We start from the raw sequence: 20246 nt of genomic DNA, 5'->3' as shown, positions 1-20246 counted from the left end.
ATCCGGCAGCCACTTGTGAAAGTGGTCTAATGAGAGTCAAACAACCTGACGTCACACGTTAAGTTCACGTGACCTTTCGGCCGCGCGTTCGAGGGGACAAATTTTAAGCCAACTTAGCGCGTAGTTTAACGAAAACTATGTGTTTATAATTATTTTCAACGATTTTTAACTCTCGAACCGTTTGTTTTATATATCGAACTAGCAGAAAAGAAAAAAAAAATTTCATGTCATATACACTTTAATCGTAAATCTTGTTGATTTGATCTTTGGACTGTCATGGTTAAAAACATTTTCGTGCGAGTAAATTCCTTCTTTGTCACGTCATTGTTGAATTCAGAGTGAAGAAGATCTCCTCAAACGCCTTCGTGTTCAAGGTATTTCTGTGCGTGAAATGAAAATACGTGACAAGGAGTTTTTGACCTTTCGTGACCCTTTGTAGTTTCGTGGTCACCTTCGATTGCTAAATGGATTTAATGCGAAAGGTATGACGTTGAAGTTTTTAATTCTCTGTCGATTGCAGACATATTCAAGAGAAGTAATTTTTTAAGAATATTTTCCTGTTATTAGTAATAAACTTCAAATAGCAAGCAAATGTTCTACAGATTTACTTGATCTGCCGCCAGGAAACATATCACTTTCCACATCCATCAAGTAAGTGTACGCTTTTGCAAAAAGCTGTTATTTTGGTAATGAGAGCCGATTAGCGGTATGGCCAGTGACGACCCACAAATATTTACCGATTACCCCGTGTGGTAAATAATAAAACCATTAAGGGCATAAGCCGTCAGCATAAAGTCGGAAGCGGAACACGTATTACAGAGATGCCAAGTACGATGGCCGCCTTCGACATCTTGTTGGCTCTGTATTTTCTAGCGATAACATCCTCTTACGACGTACACAACTCATTCAATTCACGCAATCAAACGCATCATCCCTTGGGAGAAAGATTTCCTTGGCATGTGTTCGTGAGTTCTGTAAAATGTAGCGGAGTTTTAGTTCAGGAGCGATGGATTTTATCATCAGCTTTGTGTACTAGACTGGTGAAAGAGAAATTGAACCTAAAGCGCAATGACGATAGCGATCATTCGACGGTGTTCATCAGAGTTGGAAATCATCATGTCGATCTCCAAGCATCAGGCGAAGACACAGCGCCGGTGCTGAGAGCGCTTGTATATCCTAAGTATAACGCTTCAGCTTCGACAGGTAACGTCGGTCTGCTGTACCTTGCACGCAAAGTTATGCTGCCCGATGATCATCCTGTATCTCACGCGAAACTACCAGATTTTGAGACTAACAAGGTCTCGAACCGTCTACTCGGAAAGATTACGGGATGGGGTTACTTATCTGGGCGAAGCTCCCAGTATAAAACGCTCCTCCAAAGTGACGTTTTATTAACTGCTGGCCGAGATTGTCAACGGAGTTTCAGGGACAGGAGCATGGGAAAATTGTTAGATGAATCGTGGTGTGCCGTAGCTGGAAAGAAAGGAATTTGTTCAACTGACCAAGGAAGTCCAGTTGTCGTCAAACAGGACGGTCATTGGTTTGTAGTCGGTGTTTACACATACGGACAGACTTGTTCTTCCGCTACCAGAGACGTCGCGTTATTTTCAAGAATTGACCCTGATGTGCTTCAATGGATTCAAAAACTCTTCACAGCTGGAGGTGGGAGGAAGATGATTTTTATTACTATTATTACGATTATTAAAAGCTGAACAATACATAATATATCATTAAGGTTACTTTATTTCCCCAGGGAGCGGGGGAGGGAGCACTTCCTAATAATAGGCCAATGGGGGTGTGCCTGAATGGGATCGCATTTCCCAACTGGATTGACTTTAATGGGGTTACATTTTCAGTTGAGGTACCAGGAAGGGGTCGCACAATTTCGGGAATTGCGAGGTAAAAAAATTCTGTCAAGTAGGGATTTAGAAATGGGAAGATTTCCGGCTTGAAAGTTGTTACCGTGTTTAAAGTCGTGTTTTGTTTTAAATGGCATTATAAGGTTAAGTTGGGATTGCGAAAATTACATTTGCCCAAAAGTAATTAAGATGGGGTCTATAAGTGGCCATAGAATAGTTTAGTCTAGGTTTCGAGAGGCCAACAGCACATACCAAGCAAAAACAAAAGGTGACCGAGATATCAGTTCATCCGCTTTAGACACGCACTCGCTCCTCAGCGACGTCATTTCTGCATCACAGAAACTTGTCGTCATTATTTTTTACCGCAGACAGACCACAATGTCACCCATCAGGTCACAAAATTCTTGACATTCCTACGCGTGCGCAGTCCAATCAAGTGGACTCTGTCCTTCCCCTGTGTGATAACAAGTTACAGGAGGCCTGGTACAAGTTGGAGCTTGATGGGATTCCCGCCGAAATTCCTACGAGCTGCCCTGAAATTGGTTCGTGTGGTACTCATGCTCAGATATGGTTGCCACCCGCGGGACATCCCGAGTTTGGAGAGGAAAGGAATGGTAGCGCATGTGTAGCGTGGAAGGGGGTGGACAGGTTTTGTTGCTTGTGGCGGTTACCTGTTCACGTGATTCATTGTGGTGGCTTCGTTGTTTATCGTTTACAGAGTACGGACGATTGTTCGGCTTACTGCGCTAAATCAGGTGATTAAAATTTGAACTGTGTCAGGCAAGCAATTCCACCCTTATAGATGTGTTATTCTATGTTTCTTTTTCAAACTTAACTCAAGGAAGTATCTCGGGTTGCTAAACTATCTCGTATTTTGTCAACCTCCCGAATGTTACCTAAGACGAGGCAATGTAAACACAAAAATTCATCTTTGCTTACATTAAATATTCCGAAAAAACATCCGTGAGACCAAAAAAGTTCACTTCTGTGTTTACATACTCTCGTCTAAACGTATCTACCGACCAAACAGGGTGCATCTACTGCCTTAAAGATATAGATTCCCTAAAAAAGTAAAAATCAGTGCAGCTCCGCTGTGCACTCACCCAGCGACAACACCGCACGTTGTCCAGGGTTTCATTTTAGCTTAAGCGAGCGAAAAGCCAAAAATATGCTTAAGAAAGGACTTGTGTTTTTTTTTTTTTTTTCCAGCCGGCAAAGTTCCTTGTGGACCCGGTAAAATAGGATATGCACCAAAATGTAGAGGTAAGAAATTCGTCAGCTGTGGGTTAGACGAGAAAATACATTAATGTAGAGCGCAACAAGAAAAAGTTATGTGATATCTCGACAATGTAGGAACTTTAAGAAGTTAAGCAGTTCTATTTTACAACACGGAATATAAAGTTATCTTCATTAAATACTTATCAATAAAGATTTGGAAATGCAAAGACAAGCAAAAACCAACAATAAAAACCGACGTTTCGGTGTCTTCATGACGCCATTGTCAAGGAGAAATAAAAATTACAAAGTTTGCGGCAAGGTGTAACACTAAATTAGCATAAATATGTTAGGAGCTAATTATACAAATACTTTTGCGCGAATGGAATCGCTTTGCACGTTCAGAGTGGGTTTTAGGTCTCTGATGAAAAGCATTTCGTTCACCAATCAATCGAACTTGTGAAGGTGTAAGGTGCTAAAACGTTTCAGTAGGTCTTTCGGGACTTCGCTGTGCCGTTCGTGGTAGTGTTTATATATTGAAGATGCCTTTCGTTTATGTCCATCCACGCGTGTGTGTAAGTGTATAATTAACTCCTAACATATTTGTAAAATAGAACTGTTTGGCTTCTTAAACTTCCTACATTGTCGTGATATCACATAACTTTTTCTTGCTTGTCTATGCATGAAATACTATCATCTTAAATATCTCTTCACAGTTCGTGAACAATATCCCATCCTAGATGGCCCCCCACAGATAACACCAGTAATCCCCCCGGATAAAATCCTGGCAAGTGAATCAATCCATCTTCTGTGTACGTACGATATCTTGGCTCCAGGACCCTATAAAGTTGGGTACAAAGTCACGTGGTATAAACTCATGAGCTTCTTGGGTGGGAAGCCTGGGAAACTGGTACTGCTGACCAACAGGACTGAAGAGACCGCGGTGGTGATGAGCACCAAGTCAGCTGAGTTTTACCTCGGTGACAGAGTTAGTGCTGCTCTGTGTTAATTTTAAGATGAATTTGTGGTTATGAGCAGTTGTGTTAATTTATAGTTATGAGTATTGTTTGTTTATCCTCAGATCATTTGTGAAGTGATGGCATTTTTCTTAGAGAGTCCAGAACGAACAAGTCCTACTTTCTCCAGCGACAATTTCTTCGTTGGAATTAAGGCAAGTCTAACTCTTCTCCCATATTTGGCTTAGACTTACGGTGGTAAATTGGGCTTGTGAGCCTTCTGGAAAGCTTTGTAGGCCCTCTCGACCAGTTTCAGTAAAAAGTCATAATCAAAGAGAATGTGACATATTTTCAGGGCATTCGGCTGGACGTAGAAAAATGGACCTTTTAACGATGTAAAACATATATCAACTCTCCTTTGCTTTACTTTCCTACAATAAGTTGAGCAGATACCAAAATTTCTATTTCTCGTTTTGCTTGTCATTTTTATAATATTCTTTAAACAGAGGGGTAACCTTGCGATGGACTAGCATCCCATCCAGGGGGGAGTAGTGACACTCTTAGCTGCTTCATGCCAAAGAAACCCGGATAAGCTCCGGATGGTGGGCGACTTGGCTCGAGTATAGATTATGGCACTGCCATTTCAGCGTCCTCTCTACTTAGTACCCGCCAGTAACCAAATGATGTCATCATTTCTGACAGGTTGAACCTCCGTTCATTGTCACCTCAGAGGATCATAAAATCAGGGAATTCACTTTGAGACTTACCGTGCCCCTTATCTGTCAGCCGGACCACCCCAACTGCACGATACGGATATCAATGCACTTGGTACCAGTAGGTATGAAGTATACAACTGTGATAGTTTGCAGTAAATGGCACCCTACGAACGACTTCTTTACGACATGTACACCACAAACGAACCGATCCCAACGACCTAACATTACCGACGGGTCGAAACTGACCAATCACGACCAATCAATTCACACGAACTGGATTTCATACACTCGACTATTAACAACTCTTCACTTGACTCTGATGATAACTTCTGCTAAAGTTTCTGAGGACAACAGCCCTGCCCATGCGCACACATTTGACGATGTATTCCGCGCGTGAACGAAACACCGATATTGAAGTGTAGCTAACTGGTCTGTCCGCTTTGTTGTCTCTACTCAGTAGACAATCTACAGATGTCATCAACGTCAGATATAGCCCTATCCACCTGTGAAGTAATACTGAAACCGCAACCCTGCTCTCGCCGTGACTGTGGGCGCAAGGTTGTTAGATTTGTTGCTGTATCAGACTACATCGATGACGGAGACCGCAGGACACGTATTGTAACTGAGCCTACCAGGAGCCAGTCGCTACTTTGGAATTCTTACGATCCAGCTGACGTTTTCGTAAGTATTACTCTTTCGAAGCAAATGCTACACATATATATACAAATTTTGTTTGTTTATTTAATAGAAAGCTTATCTTAGTGCTCACGATCTTATGTCATTCAGATTTCGTCCTGGTATTTCATTTTTACAGGTTCTCTCTAAAGATGTGAAAACCCCTCGATGTTACCTCTTTACGGAGTCTTACATGAAGACGCTAACCGGCAGGTCAGAGTTTATCGATGAAGGTGGTTTTCGCAAGAGTAACTCACTTCTGAAGTACAGAGCGGGTTGGAACCTTTTTTTCCGCTTCGTTTCTGATCTAGGTTTCATTCATCCACTTTGTTAGATAGGCAGACTATAAACTGATAAACGGATTAATAATGAATACATTATAGGCAAAGTAAACAGTATCAACACCTCTGAATAGCTTTGTACCTCACTCTCATACGAAGGCCTTTTCGACTTATGAGTATTTTCTACTTGCTAACTCTAACAGGTATTACCGGATTTCAACAGGAGCAACAACACTCCTGTTGTATAAAAGTGCAGCCAGGCTGTTTGAGGTTTGCAATAGTTGTTGTTGTAGTAGAATAGTTTGGTGAATTTTTATTTAGTAGGTCCTGAGCGCAAGTATCATTCATTGTTTGTTCAACCCATTACAGGTTCACACGCGATTGTGGGCTTGTAGCAGGTCTTCAAACCGGGGATTTTGCGCATGCGGAGTCGCTGTAAGAGATGGAGATGACGTAATCGAGATCAATATGTGTCGTGGAAGATTTGCAGAGACCAGTGTCCAAATATCTGTTAGGTCCAGGCCTCCTCTTGCAAAAGGAGTACGGATAACAGAGGCTCTAGCAGGAAAACGGTACACGGTGGGTGAATAAACACCAACAATTGAGTTATAAAAAGTCGTGACGCGACGAATATGATATTTTCCTTTTCCTAGCTGGGTCTCCTTTGTGAGAGACTCGGGGTCCTAATGATTAGTGGCTGGACACCGGGTCGAGAGAGGTCTGGGTGCAAGACCTAGCCGGGTCAATAAGGTGTGTTCTTAGGCGAAACACTTTACTGTCACAGTGTCTCCTCGCGCCCAATAATGGACAACCTCGTTCCCAGGGCCTTTAAGCCTCATGTAATGCCAGGGTGAGGAGGGTAACCTTGCAATGAACTGACATCCCATTGGGGGGGGGGGGGGGCGGAAAAGTAGTAATACTCCTTGTTTTTCCATGTTATGGAAACTACGATAAGCTCCGGCTGGTTGGTGGCTCGAGTACAGACTTGGGAAACCAATTAGGTTTTCGTTTCTTGAAGAAAATTCGACTTGCTGAGACACATCTTTGCGTGACCAGTAACTTTGATCTATTACTTCCTTTGTAGGTGTATTTTCCTTCAGGAGTTTATGTTCGAGTGGATGTGTTTAATTGGGGATTGAATGTACAAATACAATCGTCTGGACGAGACCTGAATCAAGTGACAGGTTTATGTAGCCTCGGTGAGGTCAGCAGTTCTTCTCAAACACCAAATGAAGGTTTACCACTTGAGATGAATGAAACACAACAGTGGAGGTAAAACCGCCCCCGCACCCCCCCCCCCCTTCCACACCACCTCCCACCACTCGAAATCTTGATCACTTACTTTCATTTCCTGATTGAAGTTCAGTTGAACTAACTCCAACCCTCTAACTCATTTCATTACCAGATCTCATTAATAATTCTCCTTACTGTCTGCCATACAAATCCTATGTTGTCAGTAAGTTAGAGAATTTGGTAGTGGGTCAAGTAATCATCGCCGAATTGAATTTTTCTTTATTCTCATTACTAGTCTACTTGATATTGTATTGCTTTTGTTAGGAGAAATTCTCTCTCGGTCATCCATGGGAGTTAAAGGGTTAACCCTTGAGAAAAACCAACCCATCATTACAACAGTGGTAATTTTTTTTGACAGGATTCTTGACGCCCATAGTTTATTTAATCATAAACCGGTACATTATCGACAACACCGGACGGAAAAGCCCTTCTGTTTGTGTACCTTAAACAGCAATATTGAAAAGAAAAGGAAGTGTGCTTCCTGTGAGTTAAAGTGTAGAAGACACCAGCATGTGATATGGCCAGCATTATTCCGTGAAAGAGATATCACCAGAAGAGTTCACGCGCTACAAATCGGCCGTGATCTTGAGCGTAGAAGTAACCGGTCAGATGGCTATCCCCCTCTCTTATACCATCCCACAAACCAATCAAACCTATCAGAGGAAGGAAGACCTGACACATTTTTAGCTGTCTTGGCTATCGTTAGTTACTGCAAGAGGCTGTTGACTGACACCCCGCTAGGAAAAGCTTGCATTCATTTAGTTGGTCAGCGTACTGTCGATCAACTTAAGAGAATTTGCATAAGAGACACGAGGGTACTGCAATTGCTTCTTCTTTGTTGTTACTTCTAGTAACCGTGTCCGTTTTTGCATGTTGATGTGTTTGTATGAACTGGTATCTGCGTGTGCTTTCCTTCATATTTTCCTGCCCCTTCTCATTCTCTTTATTCTTTATCTTATTGACGCTTTTGACGCTTCTAATCCAATTACACCGATGTGGTTTTAGTTCACCGGTGTGTTAGGCATGGCCTGGGGAGTAGCTTCAATATTACAAGACACGTGTGAAGACACATTTCTGAAAAATACCTCCCTGTGGGAGAAGTCTATCTCAACTGAAGGGCTGACACCAAGGAGGATAAAAAACGTTATGTGCCCACGACTGTGTAGTGAACGAGGAAGGTGTATCAATGGAGCCTGTAAATGTCGGCGAGGTATGCCAGAGTTTTAAGAATGTGTCGATGTTTTCACGTTAATTGAGTAACACTATCTCAAGAGCTTACTCAGTGACAGCAGGAGCACATACATTCATACATAGGTTAATTGACCACTCCCCATAGGGGCTTTTCAGGGCCAACACCCACCCATCCAACCTAGGGGACGACATCCATCACACAGTGCGTGGAAAATTGACGTTTCCTACCCCTAACCCTGCAGGAGACGGGGCCTAAGGTTTATTCGTCCTTATCCGAGAAGACTAGTATATCTATCCATTTCTTGATTATAGAAAGGTAGCAAATTCCCCTCACTTATTTTAAGACCACGAGTATTGGTCCAGCCGGGGCTCGAACCTTCGAACTCCCGCACAACACAATCCGGCGCTCTAACCAATTGAGCTAATCGGGAGGCGGTAGTGGGAACTGTCCCCTCAGAGGGCGGTGGAGATGGATCAAACATTTTCTGAGGAAGGAACAGCATGACGCGTATAGCGCTCACTGGACAATTGAAGAGAGGACCTTCGTAGATGCCCTATTATGTCATCTGGCATAACGGGCAGTAACCACTACCTACGTTAATTAAGCGTCAAATCGAACGCGAGAGATCAATATTCTTATCTATTGTTAGGGTTATGTTATCCACGAAGTTTTCTTTTATCAGGTTACACAAGCGATGATTGTTCTGTTCCTTCCCGAAGTCCACCACAACTCATCGGTGTACACAATGATGGAACATGTGATATGAAAGCTTTTCACTGCAAGCAAGTCAGGCTGGTTGGAGAGGGTTTTCACAACTCAAGAGAACTGAAGTGTTCCTTCGCAGAAGTCAAGGTAAACATATTCTTCTAACATCTCATAATCATTCCAGCCTTATTCGAAGTAAGCATTGATTTAGGACCGGTTATAAATGTATCATCATCAACTAGATTATCGGTGAGAAGCTATTTTCAGATACTGCACCGAAAGCAGCATCTGTAGCTAAGAAAAGTGATATAACCCCTCTCTCTTTTCTTATTTCCTCTTGTGCTGTCAAGGATACCACATTTGAAACTCAGACTTTCTTGTCCAAGGCCACATATGAAAGTTTTCGTGGTCTCACTTGCGAAACACCAGGGTCACATGACACAGAGAAGGCATTTATAAGTTACCAAGTACGTGTCAGTAATGATGGCAGTTTATGGAGCCAGCCTATTCCTCTTTTTATCTTTGATGGGGGTTGTCTTACATGTACCACTCGGAGAATGGGCTGTGAAATTAAGGTTGGTAAGTAGAAACAACATTTTGTCTCTTAAAAGTGAGTTTCCACATCTGCGGCGACTGTAGCAAAATCAGGTCTTGGTCGCTGTTTAAACGAATAGGACCTCTAGTTGAGTATCACTTAATAGCCGCAGTCAATAACTAGAGATACTATAAATTTTAAATACTTTTGTACGTCACGAACCTTTTTACAAAAGTCAAGTGAGAACTAGCAATAAAAGTACCTAACACAGACACAACTGTTGTTTGAAAGAAGCTGCGAGAGTAACGTCAATTGTTTCTTGATTTTATGTTTAGAGTGAAACATGCCATATTGATGGACGTTGTTATAGAAAAAGCGAATCCAGTCCTCAAGATCCCTGCAAGTGGTGTTCACCGACAAATAGTCAGCAGGCGTGGACCGACATACCATGTCAACATGGGAGTTGCAATGCCTCTTATTGTGTGCATGGTGTCTGCTTAGATACAACTATGGGAAGATATTTCTGTTTCTGTAATGAAGGATTTACTGGTGTAAATTGTGATATTGCTGAAGATCCTTGCATTTTTAACCCCTGTGGCGGTGGAGTCTGTGTTCGACTTGGAAGGACGTTTCGATGTCAATGTCCTCCGGGATACACTGATATTCAGTGCTCCGTGCCAGTCAACCCTTGTTCTTCAAATCCCTGTAATAACGGAAGTTGCGTCACTAATGGTTCACACTTTCGTTGCTTCTGCGAAGAAGGTTTTACCGGACTTTTTTGTGAAACAGGTGTTCAGAGTTGCCCGTGCAAACATGGAAAATGCGTTACTCGAAGAGGGAACTCTGTTTGCATGTGCGAAGAAGGATTCGCGGGAATATTATGCGAGGTGGAACTGTTTGGAGAGTGTGGCTTGGCGTCCTGTAAAAATGGTACTTGTGTTGAAGTAGATGGGCTAACCAAATGTGTATGCACTTCGGGATACACTGGCTCTCTCTGTGATATTAAGATCGGTTCTTGTCCGGATGCACCCTCTCTGCAAGGAGATTATAATTCCAGTTTATGTTTGAACAATTCGTGTTTGGGCGAAAACTACAATCTCACTTCTCTCTGCGAGGTCGGATTTACAGGGACGGTTGTTCGTAGAACAATTTACATGACACAAGGAATACGAACGCGAGGAAATACGAATCTCAATGTCACTATCTCTTTTTACCATAAATATTTCCATGGGTCTTCTATGTACAACGTCAACGTGTCATTTAACAGTTCTGACGAAGTTGCGAGTGACAAACGCATATCTAATCTTGATGAGATCACATATGTGTGTGAGGGAAATCATACGGGCTTCGGAAGGATTATTTCTTGTGAAAACAAGAACTGCATGATCAATGAAAGCTTATTGCTTTGTGTATTAGAATCTATTAACAGATCACGTGATTGTCGTCCCTCTGTCTTCGAGAAAGATTGCTTATGGTTAGGTTCAATTTGCGAATGTTATTCTCAGGCTGAGGAAGATGAGAACAACTCTTACAACGCATGCAAAGGGGGGACTTTTAGCTGTAGTATCTTTAATAAGACCACTGGATTACCGTGTGATGATGTAACTAACATTGCACTTAGTAAAGGATTTGTTACAGAATGCTCTGAGGGACAAAACTGTAGCCAGGCGGTTGATTTATGTTACCTTAATCCCTGTGTAAATGGGAATTGCACTTCTTCCATCGATGGGATACATTGCTTGTGTAAAACTGGTTTCACTGGTGATAAATGTGATAAACGGGACTTCTGCCAGCCCGATCCCTGCTTTAAGGGTAAATGTCACAACACAGCGAGCGGTTTCCAATGTGAATGCTCTAAAGGATATACTGGATTAACTTGCACTCATTTGAAAACTCGGTGTAAAATAAACCTCTGCAAGCATGGGGATTGCTACATAGAAACGAACGGAAAGCTATCGTGTGGATGTTACCATGGTTACCAGGGACCACGATGTGAAAATGTCGTCGACCACTGTAAGCGTGATACTTGTAAGAACGGGCTTTGCATCAACACCAGAATAGGATTTCAATGTCTTTGCCGCAGGGGATTTTCGGGAAAACGTTGCCACATTAATGACCCATGTGTTCCAAGTCTATGCGTGAACGGGAATTGCTCAACGAAATCAGATGGGTATCACTGTGTGTGTCACCAAGGGTACAGAGGAAGACACTGCAATGAGACCGCAGACCACTGCCTGAGTAATCCTTGCGCTCGTGGACAGTGTGTTGATGCTCAGGGCACATATTTGTGCAAGTGTCCACCAGGTTTCACTGGCGACACCTGCAACGCCACTGTTGATGTATGCCAGCCTAATCCTTGTCTTAATGGAAATTGTATCAACGTGAAAGTTTCTTTTAAATGCGACTGTTACTATGGCTTTGTAGGAACTTTCTGTGATAAACAGATCGTCTTTGACCCATGTGAAAGGAATCCCTGTTATAATGGTAAATGTGTCGGCGTCCAAACGCTGAAAAGGAGTGTTCCCTCATTTAATTGCTCGTGTCATGAAGGTTTTACTGGACAGTACTGTGAATCAGTTATCGGCCCGTGCAATACCAATCCTTGCAGGTACGGATTATGCAAAGCAACAAATGAAAGCGGCTTTCTTTGTGCATGCTTCGATGGATATCAAGGTGTTCTCTGTGATACGAAGATCAATCACTGCCTGACCGGGCCATGTGTGAATGGTTCGTGTATTTCCACCAATGCGTCTTTTGAGTGTTTGTGTCACCGGGGTTACGCAGGAAAGTTATGTGATCAAGCAATGGACATGTGTCGGCCAAATCCGTGTAAACATGGAAGTTGTCACCAAAAGGGGACATCATTCAGGTGTTCTTGTTTCGAAGGATATACTGGAGGCGTTTGTCAAAATAAGATTACTAACTGTAGTTTGAATCCATGTAAGCACGGAAGTTGTGTCGATAGAGGGCAAACGTTTCAATGTTATTGTAAACGACGCTATTCTGGAAAATTCTGTCACCTAAAAGTGAACCCATGTGAACCAAACCCATGTAAACACGGCTCGTGTTTGCATAGATACTCTTCATGGTTTTTGTGTCGGTGCGAACTGGGCTACACAGGTAAAAAGTGCGATAAGAAAATCAACATGTGCCAGTCACAGCCATGCAAACATGGGGAATGCGTCAACATGGGAATGTCTTTTCGGTGCAATTGCTATCCTGGTTATCGTGGACGTCTCTGCGATAAAATCGAAACCTGCCAATCTCGACCTTGTGAACGTGGTAATTGTTTTCCTTCAGGAAATTCGTTCACTTGCGCATGCCCAGAGAACTACACAGGTCGTTATTGCGAGAATATGATTGATCCGTGTCAATTAAGCCCTTGTAAACACGGCCGCTGTTCACTTCTGAACCAATCCATCAAATGCACCTGCAGCAAGGGATACACTGGTGATCATTGCCAAGTGACGGTGAACCCTTGTTTCGATCACAACTGTAAGCATGGGAGGTGTATAGCACATGGTGTTCAATTTTCATGTCAATGCCTACTGGGATTTCGTGGGAAATACTGCGAGACAGATATCGACGAATGCTTAGAAGCACCCTGTTTTGCTGGTGTCCAATGCACAAATTATCCAGGGAACTACAGTTGTGGTTCATGCCCTGCTGGTTTCATTGGTGATGGTTTACGTTGTGAGGAGATAGCTCACCCCTGCAAAAAGTTAAACTGCTTTAGAGATGTACCATGCGTCCAAAGAGGTCAAAGTTACCAATGTGGAAATTGCCCGCGTGGATTTACTGGAAATGGCGTTCTTTGTACCGGTATGTTTGTTACTCAACTGTTAAGATTCTGATTTAAAATAAAGAATACGGTCAGGCACTTGGGGTTTTGTCAGGAAAAACTTTACCTCAAAAAACCAATGTAAACACCGTGCTCTTGTAAGTGCTTTTACAGTTTTCATTTATTTTAACACGTTTTACAAAGATGTTTTGTAAATGGACAAAAGTGAGATACCCAGCTCAGTTTTGAAGGAAGTTAGTGATACACTGGCATATTACTTTCTCTGTCAGAGATAGATGCCTGCTCATCTAACCCATGCCATCACTTGACTCAGTGCATTAAAGAGAAGAGCTCCCCTGAGGGGTTTCGTTGTGGTCCTTGTCCTAAAGGGTACAAGGGAAACGGATTCACGTGCACTTCTTTGTGCCCTGTTCCCTGCCCTTATGGAATGGAGTGCAATGGTAATGATTGCAGGTAAGGTAATGTAGTTATGAGCTGATGAAATTGTGCCACAACTTGCTGAAAGGACTTTGACCGTTTACCATTTATTTCCTAACATCAGTCTGCATATTTTCCACACTGTTCCTTATGCATAACCTACGGCGCTGACAAGAAGAATTTGTCGAAGAAACAGAAGGTTTTTTTAGCTGGTGATCATATACTTTATTCTCGTAACCAGTAATGTGTGATTCAAGGGTTTTTTTGTGGGGAGAAAATAGATGCTAGTCACTCATTGGGGTCGAAGGGTTAATTAATTTAATAACTTGTTCCAAGACGGACGAAATATGGAAAATCGTTCCATAAGGAAACTTTTCCTTGGTTCAAAAATTTTTTTTAGCCATTAAGTATCGCCAAATATAATTCTGCTGTGTCACCGTGGTGATCGTAAACTCAGTTAAAGTGAACCAGTGGTGTACTCCTAATCGCCAAATGTCAATCATTTCTTTTTTCCAGGTGTCCGACAGGTTACCAAGGCGTTGGCTGCCAAACGCCATTTTGTCGAGCTGGTTGTTTTAATGGCGGTACCTGCATTATGCCCAACTTATGCGTTTGTGCAAAGGGTTTTGAGGGACCCGCTTGCTTGTCGCCCGTATGTCGGCCTCCTTGCAGGTATGGCGGAAATTGCATCGGCCCGGGAAAGTGCCGCTGTCCACATGGGTTTACGGGCCCGCGATGCGAGAAGAAAAGCTGCCTGGTAACTTGTTTGAACGGTGGAAGGTGTCGTGGACCCTATATTTGCCAGTGCATGCTGGGATACTCGGGACAAAGATGTGAAATTGGTAAAATTGTTTTTTCTCTGAACAAAAAGTTGCGGATAAGTTGTCTATTGATGTTGAGGTGAACCCTTTAGATCCCTAACATCAGAACACATATTCTCCATACTGTATTTTATACATTTTCTAAGGTGCTGACAAGGACACTTTGAGCTTCTATAGTTGATGATGAGTTCTCTTTTTCTCATGACCTGTAAGTGTGATTCAGGGGTGATCTTTAAAATCGGTCGTGGGGCAAGATGGCGGCCGATTTTCCGTATTTTGCCTGGGCACAGAAAATTAAAGATTTGAGCAAATAAAAAAATTGTTGCACAGGAATACTCCAAAAAATAAGCTTATTTCATTAAACAACAACAAACATATGAAACATATGTATGAAATGCAGTTATGAAACGTATATGTGCACGATCCTTCGCAGTAAAGCACTATTTGAGCAATAGTGAAAATCAGACCTGAAAAAAAATTTTTTTTTTTTTTTTTTTTTTTCAGGTCTGATTTTCACTATTGCTCAAATAGTGCTTTACTGCGAAGGATCGTGCACATATACGTTTCATAACAAAGAAGGAAATGAGGCGTTTCGTACGTTAATAACGAACTTTTTTCATTTCCTGTAATTACCGTTTTACTTGCCCAGCCCGTTGTACTTCAAGCTGTCAAAATGGCGGATTGTGCGTTTCCCGTGATGTCTGTGATTGTCCAGCAGAATACATGGGCGAGAGATGTCAATACCCTCTGTGTAGACCTCCATGCTTAAATGGCGGAACCTGTGTTCGACCAAATGTCTGCATGTGTCCTGCTGCCTGGAAAGGAGATCGCTGCCAGATACCAGTGTGCCATCTCCCATGTCTAAATGAAGGAAAGTAAGTCGTCCTATGCAAAATTAATCTGTAATGCGTACTTCTAGGAACACAGTGGTGAAACGTAGGGCATGCGCAAGGAGTTCAATTTTGGACGCCCGCGCGCCAATCTCCCGCGCAAAATTTTTAAGGAAAAATAAGAAACTACGGCTGTCTCGTAAATAAGCGAAAGAAAATTGAAATGTTCATAGAGTTTTTCAAAAGGAAACAAAAGTAGGGAAAAGAAAAACTCGAGACTTTTCGAACATAAACCTTATACGAATACGGGTACAGACTAAAAACATATTGACGACTTCAAAGCTGATTATTCATCGCAATGAAGGTGGCAGCGATTAACCACTTTACAACTAACGGGTGGCACACATCCATCTATCATTTTTTAATGGGAACTAAAGCCTAAAATTGAACCATTTTTAAACTGCAGCTTATAGTTCAAATAGCACTTTAAGCAAAGTAAACCACTATTGTGATGGAGCTTCCTAATAAAAGATTGTTATTATTATTAGCAATGTTCGAGGGTTTTTTTCAGTCTTTGGGCCCAACTTCGCCTCGGAAAAATAGTTTAAAGTGGTATTTTGGCCTCGTAGTACGGTGGCTCAGAAAAGCGATGTCAGCGGTCATTTTAGCTCGCTCTTACGTCACTGGTGGGGAAGAAAGATAATAAACCCGTACTCTTCCTTCAGAAATTTGGTTTGGTTATGGAGTTATCGAAGTTGCGTGACTTGTAATGGGGATTAACTACGAAAATGAAATAGTAACAGTTGTTTTTCTTAAGTTGGTTTCCACCACTGACGTCATAAACGACCGCTGCTGACCTATTTTGAGCCGACGGTCTTACAGCCCCAAAAGCGTGAAAAAGGCAACTTCAAATCGAATTTTCTCGTAAAAAACAAAAAGTGAACGAAAATGAATATCGACACTTTATCTTACTCCTCTAAAGCTAACTAGAAATGAATGCAAACAATATACCAATTCTAGGCTTCAGTTCCCCTTTAAATGGAAAGACAGCTATGCCGGCATACCAGTTCCTCTCAGCCGCCTCTCACGTAAACAAAAGCCACAGACTGAGTTACATTCAATTTTATCGAGGTGAACAAAGGATATTCTTTGTTATCCCCAGGTGTGCTCGTCCAAACCAATGTACCTGTCCCTCTGGATACACTGGCGTCATGTGTGAAAAAGGTACAGAATCTGATAACTGAGAAGCAATCTGACATTAGCTGGTTTGAGCCAGCTACAGGGCTGACGTTTTTATCCTTCAAATTGGCAGCTATTTGTAATCGGCCATGTTTGAACGGGGGCCAATGCTTTCGCCCAGGTGTCTGCGCATGTTCCTTTGGATTCACTGGTCGACAATGTGAAGAGACAGGTTAGTGATAAATCAATAACTTTGTTGTGCGAAAACGCGAAGAAAGTTACAAGAGCTGAGTATGGTGAGACGCTTAACAGGTGTGTTTGTTGATACCGTTGTTATTTCCTAAGTTTCCAATGTTTTTCAGACCCGTGGTATAACAAAAGAAAACACGAAAGATGACGAAATCTGTCTGACTCAGAGGCCAGCCCAAGGGACTTTCAACTACATATCAGCTTCGCCTTTTTTATTACATGGTTTTGTTTCTTGATGTCAGTGGACAATTATTTAACCACACATAGTACATTCCGTTCGTTTTACTTGAAAGAACCACGCCACTGGTCTGTATTTATCTCTACCTATAGAATTACTTGAAGATTAGGTTTAAATTATAATTCACTAGAAGGGAATCTTTTAAACGATTGGCTTGTTGCATTGGTGCGTATGAAAACAATAGCATCAAGATGGCGCGAAAATATTCGTTGAAATTCGTCCGCGGACCGCCCCGCGAACAATTTCCCAAGAGCAAAACTCGAAGAAAACTGTGAACTTAGAGGAATAGAGAATATCCAAGAACAAACGTTTGAGCATATTGGGAAGGCGAGTGTAGGCTATTGTGTTTGTTACTCTTTAAATAACTTTTCGCAGCGCACAAACACTAGTTTTCATATCAGCTCTATAGACAAATAAGCGACTGTTATTCTTGAGCAACAAAATCTCGTCCAGCTTTAATCAAGTTTTGAAGGATCACCTTTTTCTCGATGGATTCAATCTCTTAATGCTGAGGAATATCACCTGAGGTATATTTCCCTGTGTTAGCTAGAGCATATTTAATCACGGTGCGAAAAATCACCCGCCCTCGAGCGAAAACATTTGCAGGATTGTAATTCTTGTTTATATACACTGATTAGCTTTTCAAGTCAGACGTTGAACACCAAAACGTCTTACACTTAAAAATTTAAAAGACCAGTGTCGCAAACATATTCACGCGAACAAAAAAACCGCTTTGTAGAATTTTCGACTTTCCTATTTTTTTTCTTAAGAGGGCTTATCTCGTATATGTCCAAGTGCTTTATATGTTAAGTTATATGTTAGTGAAATATATTAGTACCTAACCTCACACTCATCTGCAATCCTCTTCTAAACGCACGTGACTGACGTGTACGGCATGGAAGCACAAGGTGAGATGGTTAAGAAGAGAGTTTTTTTCTTTCTCCTTCTGCCTCACAGAACTCACGTGATATGCGCGCATGGAGGAGACTTGGCAGAGTTCAAACCCCACATTTCATGTTCTGTCAACAGACAAACACCTCATCTATAAGACTCCCGCTCGTTTCACGAAAGCCGGTATTATTTGACGCAAAGAAACAACTCCGTAGACTGCAAAATAAACATCGCCACAGCCGGCATCTAAAGTTCACCTTTTGTTCTTATACATGATTTTGAATTTTTATGGAATTTTCGTATGCAAAGACTTATAACTTGTTATGTACGTCAAGAGACGTCAAATTAATCAATAGTTTATGATATTTCCGCTTGAACTGCTCACTATTTTAAGCAACATTAGAAAGTTTGATGTTTCGGACACAAACTTTTTTGGGGGGGAGAAAAGTTAATTATGTTACAAGTTCAGTGACAAACGCCCTTCCGGATTAGTCTTGGTTAGACTAGATAATATGATTGTCTACATCTTTCATGCCGGTTGGGGACCAGCCGCCAATGAAAAGGATTAATCATTGCGGTTTACTTGTCATTGCTGAACCTTAATGCACATTCCCCTTTCGATGCTACAATAAATTTGTGTGCCTATAGCTCTGATTTATTTTTGATGCCAGTGTTTTCCACCCATGCTTACGAAGATATCTTTAGCTTGTTTGATTATTTCTTCAGCAAGCAGTGACGATTCAAAGAGGGTGATTTTCACTGGATTGCTTGTAATTTGTGAACTTCTTGACAAGCAGTTGCCAGAGCCCAACCTTTTATAACATTTTATTCCTGTTTGAAGACTTTAAACAGTTCGGCGACCTTTCCGGTCGGTTGGCATGTAATATTATCCCATCGATTTTGTATTTTTTTTTCCTTTTGCTTTGACCCTTTCAAATAAAGGTGATGTTATTGAGAGGCTTAACTATCCTTTGCGTCTTTGATTGGTCAACGGTTATCCAATAGTTTACACTGACTCTTGACATTGCGACATCAACATTCACAAAAAAACATCAGATCAAATGACTTCCAAGTCCGTCCACTTCCAGCATTTCCACCGACAGGTGAACCCTTCTTCGGTCAAGCTCCTCCCAGCGAAGTTCAGTGGTAGGTGCCCTCTCCGTTTCACTTTTATTTTTAAAATTGCACAGGCTGATAACGTGAATTTTTTTTTTTTTGCGGGCTTGCCGCTTAATAGCCAAAGAATTGTAGACGGAGCTCGGTGTCGTCGGATGTCTGGCTCTTGTCAGGGAGACGCATTTGAGTGTTGTATCATTGCAGTTTATGTCTAAACCCGAGTCATTAAAGCACTGTGCTTTCGCCTGGTAGACTAGCGCAGGCCAGTCGGCCGGGCCCAATGTCTTGGCCACTTTTTAGAGTGAACAAGCGTGTTTCCAAAGATTTTTTTTACTCCTAATTCCCATTTATGTTGTTACGTTCAAGTATTGAGTCCTAATATTATATTAGCAGGCCAAAGGGTTATTCACCAGTGCATATGGTTGTGTGTATATCGCTGGGTATCAAACTGAAGCCCTCTTTCAGCTCCTCAGTCAGCCAAACTAATCCCGTCCTCAACTACGTTAGAACATTTGAGGGAGAGGATTCGTTGGAAATTCATGCACTAGGGTATCAATATAATTTGGATATATCAACAAAGTTGAAGTGGTAAATTGGCCACCGTAACGATTACAAAAGCTGACGTTTCGAGCGTTAGCCCTTCGTCGCTCCGACGAAGGGCTAACGCTCGAAACGTCAGCTTTTGTAATCGTTACGGTGGCCAATTTACCACTTCAACTTTGTTGATATATCCAAATTATTTTGTTACTCCCACCTACGCAGCCCCAAACAGTTTCTTTCGAAACTATCAGCCTTTATTCTAGGGTATCAATAGATTGGTAATACGAGTTTCTGATGAAATATTGTCCATCATTGACTTATGGGTATGTACTATTCGTTATGTGAAAGAGCCGACTTTTAACTGCACGCAGAACGTGTAATCCCCGCGAAAGGTATTTCTTGAATCTTCACTGGACGTGACACAATACGGCAAGGCTGCTAAATAATAAGATTATAGAACAAGGTAACAATGCGCTTATGAGTAATGAATTGTTTTCATTATTATTATTATTCCACTGATGCGCCATATTGCCATATCAGGAAAGAAGAACACGCAATAGATAAGCCAATGATACACTGTAGAACAGGGAAAAAACACAGAAGGTAAGCGAAGAAACAAAATGGCCAAACTTAGTAAACGATCTTTGACTTGAATGATGTCCTTTAGGCGCCGTCTGACTTACTAAGCGCCGCACTCTAACTCAAACATATATTTTTGGACAATTTAATGGTTTGG

The 20246-nt window shown here is 41.8% G+C and overlaps 1 protein-coding gene across 5 annotated transcripts; it reads left to right on the top strand.

Moving 5' to 3' along the window:
- Positions 1-18818, top strand: LOC111330886 (uncharacterized). 5 transcript variants are annotated; one of them, XM_088744768.1, is made up of 22 exons: positions 1-1662; positions 2228-2614; positions 3069-3122; positions 3815-4062; positions 4156-4245; positions 4733-4868; positions 5204-5427; positions 5561-5634; positions 5906-5972; positions 6072-6281; positions 6787-6974; positions 7354-7810; positions 8001-8205; positions 8870-9039; positions 9243-9467; positions 9763-13249; positions 13499-13682; positions 14163-14488; positions 15117-15342; positions 16460-16521; positions 16610-16708; positions 16839-18818. In XM_088744768.1, exons 1-22 carry the CDS (start codon positions 822-824, stop codon positions 16871-16873), a joined length of 7995 nt encoding a protein of 2664 aa, XP_088600894.1. In that variant the 5' UTR covers positions 1-821; the 3' UTR covers positions 16874-18818. The 5 variants fall into 5 exon arrangements, with proteins under 5 accessions (XP_088600894.1, XP_088600893.1, XP_088600892.1 ...); XM_088744767.1 differs by having other exon boundaries at positions 3791-4062; positions 5207-5427; XM_088744766.1 differs by having other exon boundaries at positions 3791-4062.
- The last annotated feature ends 1428 nt before the right edge of the window (positions 18819-20246 follow it).

Source organism: Stylophora pistillata, chromosome 14 (genome assembly GCF_964205215.1).
Source record: "Stylophora pistillata chromosome 14, jaStyPist1.2, whole genome shotgun sequence".
Lineage (NCBI taxonomy): Eukaryota > Metazoa > Cnidaria > Anthozoa > Scleractinia > Pocilloporidae > Stylophora > Stylophora pistillata.
Note: the sequence above shows the minus strand (reverse complement) of the source record. Positions and strands in the feature narration are given on the sequence as shown.